Below are 5333 nucleotides of genomic sequence, written 5' to 3' on the forward strand. Positions count from 1 at the left end.
GGGAGGGGGGAAGTTGTTTTTAACCTTTGGCTTATCAATTAAAAATATTTTAAAAATCCCTTCTTGAGCATGCAGCTTGGTACTGAACATGATTGGCAGGATGGCTCTCTGTTGTATGCTTTGTACATGACATGTCCATGTCTTATACATTTTGTTACTTATCAATGTATTTAGTCATCTGTTTTCAACCAAAACTAAACTTTTAAAACAAAACTGTGATCCCCCCCTTTACTTTGCAATATATTTGAAATTTCAAAAGGGTACTTTGGGGCTCCAAATTAGGATTTATAAGTCAGTATGTGCATTTCACGTATGTTAATGGTGAGCAAAGTATTATATACTAACTAGATTTTCCCCCCCACATCTGTATAGTATATCTATGTATTTTGTGGTATTGAGATTATAGAAAGTTTAGTGTCTGAAATATGCGTTTAATGTGTATTTTTAAACAAATTTATGGCAATTAAATATTTGGAGAAAAGGGTATCACATTTCAATTTGTAAAGATCTTTTTAACTACTGTGTCATTAAAATGCTTTGTACAATGCAAAACTGTAACTGGAGAAACTAAGTTTAATAAATATCAAATAGATTTTCTGTATTAAACTTTATAAGCACTGTGCTTGAATTAATCCTTTTGTATGGGCCTTTCTACAAGAGCATTACACATTGGTTCAAAAAGAATTGTTCTGTTTGAGGGTGAGTGGGCAGAGTGGTATGCTGCTCCCAAGTGGGGAAAACTCGATTTTACCAAGTTAACGTATGTTTTCAATATGCACATAATTACCTATTTCTTACTATTAAGCCAGTTACATCATTCCCCACCACACAATTAAAGTTTGAAAGGCAAACATTGGAAAAGAGATGGCATCAATTGTGGTACTGAGGTACTTATTGCTCTTATGCTTTTTTTATTTACCAGGGTTGAATAATTGCTTGAGGATTTAGCTCCTGTAGAATGGTAAAGGTCTATAGTTCAGCTTTGCTCAGGGTATCTTCCCAGACTGGCTTTCCCTTTTAGCTGGAATATAAGGCACATAGCATAGTGTGTTTGCTTAACAGCTATTTAATGTCTTGCATAGAAAAACATGATAAACAGTACAAAAAATAAGATCGGTTTAAGCTACTTTAGCTTCCTCTAAAGGACTGATGATGGAAAGATGTAGCCTAAATTAAAATATGCTTCTGACACGTTGAAGTCCTTTGTAGCCGTCCATGCAACAGAAGCTTTCATTGAAAATCTTTAAGAACAAGATGTCAGGAGAGGTGATAATAAATAAACTGGGAGGAGCATTATCAAAAGCAGCAGCAGTTTCTTCACCTTAGTGAACAATCACTCCTGCGATACTCTTAAAGAACAGTGTTTGTTTCTGAAAAAAAAGCAATATACAGAGAGGAATTAATATACTTTAATACAGCTCTATAATATGAAAGCAAAGTTATACGTGATGCTTTTTGTTTTTTTAAAAAACTGATCAGTCTCTGGTATTTAAGGGGAGAAAAAATAGTCCCACCAGCAAACATTTCATTAGCACAGAGTAATTATGTTTTTAGAACTGCACACCCAAAAAAATTTTTTACTTTTAGCTTTTGGTGTTCAGTTGATACCTATATATTTTCAGGAAATATTCTAATGACTAGCATAAATATAAATAGCTTTATCAATTAGTCTGTGTTTTAGTGTCTTGATCCTAAACTATTTTCACAATTGACATCTCTATGGTAATTCATCTGGCAATATTTAAAATGTTACCAGATAATCTAGATTGTATTAAAGGCTCAGTGTGGTTTAAAGTTTATTCAATTTAAAATGGGACAGTCTAGATTTGCAATTCCTATCATTCTGATTTTTTTTTTTGTGGGATTTGGAAGCCCGAAGAGTCACGTGTTCCTCATTTCTGTTCAGGATGACTCAAATGGCTGCCCCAGGCACCATGGAATTCATTTCAAGGAGTGAGATAGAAATTACCTGCATAGTCTTGTGGCACATTCACTGTTATCCCTGCACGCTGCTCCAATTGGTCTTGAGATTCCTCTCCAGAAGGGTGTCATTCTCTTTGGCCTTAATAGCTGAGAATTTTGTGGATGCAGAGAGGCACAGTGTGTCTGAAACAGAATTGTAGGCAGCTGTTATATATGATGTTGAGGTCCATTTAGCTATTAAGCCCTCTTGATTCTCTTCAGAATTTGACTGAAGTCTGACATTTCTATATGGAAGCTATTTATTGCTGTTTCTGCACAACCATTCTCCAGACCAGTGGGAATTTCAAAACCTAACACTTCATACATCCAAAAATACACAACGCAGTGGAGTCCCTAAGTACACCATTTTACTTTCTCTCCAGTACAAGTTACTGGTTGACATTCATTTCTATGGGACAAAAGTAGAGCTTGGGGCTCTGTTGCAGTAAAGGCAAAACAGGCCTTTGCCTGGCCCAGTTAACACACACAACCTGTGTGGCAGCACAACATGTCTGCTCCAAAGTCATTGCAATAGCCAAATCATCCTTCCAAACACAATGATGAGTGGAATGCTAATAACAGCTATCAGTCATGCTGTCTTGATACAGCTGGTAATACTGGTCTCTGTTAATTTGGCATAGCCAAGCATAAAGACACCTGAAATGCATGCCATGCAAATAAGCTAGCATCTCCCTCCACTTTGGAATTGAAATACCAGAAGTGTTCTTACCTGCGTCAGAAGGACCGAACAAGCGAAGATGACTGCTACAACTTTCAAACACTGCATCATCTTTGGATAGCTGTCCTATGACAATCTGTTTCCCATATGATGTTAAGTCTCTTTCAGACATACTTGTCCAGCTGTTCTGCTGGGACTTTTATAGATGCAAATTGGCATTGCATCAGCTTATTAAAGGAGCAAAGATCACCCTGAGAGGCAAAGGGATTTCATAAGTTAATGTCTACTAAACTGATAGTCCAAGGTCTGTCCTGGAGGCTAAATATATTTACTTTTCCAGCACTTGTACTTTGATCGATGTATCAAACATGCCAACCGCTCCTTTTTTTAAACCTAGATCTCATCCAGTGTTTCACGGTGTACCTGCAAAAGGGTCAATGGTCAGAGCAGAAAGCTTTTTTTACACACAGTTCCTTAGGGTTAATTGAAAAGAAGTGGGGTGATGGTAAGAGAGAGAGGATTCAAGCAATTTGGTTTTACCAGAGGGTGGTGTCTTTTTGCAGTCTCTGGATGCCCATCCAAAGGGCTACAGTCTTTTTTTAAAAAAATCAAATTTTATTTGATTTTCAAAAATATAAACCAACAAAAAAAATTCAAAATCCAAATACCGAGATTACTCTGAATCTCCTGACTTCCCTTCCATCAGTCTTGTTGATAATATTTTCAACTGCATATCAGTACAGTACTTCTCCAATTCTTTGTCTTTCTAAATTATACATACAGGTACATTCCGTTACATTACAAGTGTAGTTAAAATTCTGCCAAAGTTTTAACCTGTTTACAATGATCTCGTATATAAATTAGAAACTTTTCCCATTCTTTTTTAAAGTTCTTGTCTTCTTGATTTCTGAGCTTCCTGGTTAATATTGCCATTTCGGCATAGTCCATCATCAGTCCTTTACCCTCTGTAAGTTTGCTGGATGGGTTATAGATCAATCCTATATCACCCAGGCTTTAAAGTGTACTTTTCAGAATGTGTGCTAACTTGCCACCACCCTTCAGTGGCACAGGCTGGCACCGTCCCACAGTTGATCAGCTCAGGTTGAAGGGCCCACCGAGTTACCCCTATATTTGTTGAAGAGGCTTCCTTCAGATTGAACTGATCATACTTTGACCAGGCACACTTTCCCACTAGTTCTTATCACGTTTGGTATCTTTAGGTGTCAAATGCCTGAATAGGGAAACTTCTGAATATGCAGCAACACTGTGCATCAAACCTCTTCTATACAACTTTTTTTTTTTTTTTGCCAAGATGGCGTTGACAGAGGAAGCAATGATCTGAGCTCCGCATTAGCTTTATGGCTTTTTAACTGATAATTGGATTCATTTGGTTTTACTAGTTTTACATTTTATCAGCTCTTCATTAGTTTTATCAGTTTTATCCTATACAACATCAGAGCACCTAGAGCAGTTTCCCAAATTTGGGTCTCCAGCTGTTTTTGGATTACAGTTCTCATCATCGCTGACCACTGGTCCTGCTTGCTATGATGGCATGATGGGAGTTGTAGCCCAAAAACAATTGGAGACCCAAGTTTGGGAAACCTTAACCTAGAGGCATAGCACAGTAGTGAAGGGAATGAAGTCCTGGTTGGAAATCTCCAACCATTAACTCATTTAGAAGTACCCCAAGACAAGCCATTGTCTCGTCTCAGCCCTCTCTCTCTGCCTGGAAACACGAGATAAGACCAGTACGTTTCTGAGCACAATTCAAAGTGTTGGTGCTGACCTTTAAAGCCCTAAACGGCCTCGATCCAGTGTCTCCACCCCCATCATTCTGCCTGGACACTGAGGTCCAGTGCCGAGGGCCTTCTGGCTGTTCCATCGCTACAAGAAGCCAAGTTACAGGGAACCAGGCAGAGGGCCTTCTCGGTAGTGGCACCCACCCTGTGGAATGCCCTACCACCAGATGTGAAAGAGAAAAACAACTACCAGACTTTTAGAAGACATCTGAAGGCAGCCCTGTGTAGGGAAGCTTTTAATGTATAATATATTATTGCATTTTAATATTCTGTTGGAAGCCACCCAGATGGGCGGGGTATAAATAAGAAGTGTGCATGCACACGAAAGCTCATACCAAGAACAAACATAGTTGGTCTCTAAGGTGCTACTGGAAGGAATTTTTTGTTTTGTTTTGTTTTGACTATGGCAGACCAACACGGCTACCTGCCTGTAACTTAAATTATTATTATTATTATTATTAATAAACTGCCTTATCTGCTGGAGCTGCAAAACCTGCTGGAATCATTGCATTTGTGGCCTGGCTCTTTTCTCCAAGGCCCTTCCTTGCAGCCCTGATTCTTCCCAGTAAATCAATTATCCAGACCAGTCAGCGGGAGTGTGCAGAGTCAAGTACAGATGAAGGGCTCCTCATCTCCCATCACCTTTTAGTACCTCACCAAAGACTTTTTTAGTAAGCTTAGCAGTCATGGAATAAGAGGTCCTCTTGTGGATCAGGTATTGGTGAAGTTACAAGAAGCAGAGAGCAGAAATAAATGGACAGTTCTCCAGTGGAGGGATGTAGACAGCAGAGCCCCCCAAGTATCAGTTTTGAGGCCTGTGCTTTTTATTTGTTCATAACTGATCTAAAGTTAGTGAAGTAGTCAAGTCTGCTGATGATACCTACAGGTAACTG

At 38.7% G+C, this 5333-nt stretch overlaps 1 protein-coding gene across 1 annotated transcript; it reads right to left on the reverse strand.

Annotated features, from left to right (window-relative positions):
- Positions 1 to 1045: 1045 nt before the first annotated feature.
- Positions 1046 to 2847, reverse strand: LEAP2 (liver enriched antimicrobial peptide 2). Its single transcript, XM_033140043.1, has 3 exons — positions 2693 to 2847; positions 1970 to 2106; positions 1046 to 1370 (listed from the first exon to the last, which is right to left on the reverse strand). Exons 1-3 carry the CDS (start codon positions 2750 to 2752, stop codon positions 1334 to 1336), a joined length of 234 nt encoding a protein of 77 aa, XP_032995934.1. The 5' UTR covers positions 2753 to 2847; the 3' UTR covers positions 1046 to 1333.
- Positions 2848 to 5333: the final 2486 nt, after the last annotated feature.

This window comes from Lacerta agilis, chromosome 2 (assembly GCF_009819535.1).
Source record: "Lacerta agilis isolate rLacAgi1 chromosome 2, rLacAgi1.pri, whole genome shotgun sequence".
Lineage (NCBI taxonomy): Eukaryota > Metazoa > Chordata > Lepidosauria > Squamata > Lacertidae > Lacerta > Lacerta agilis.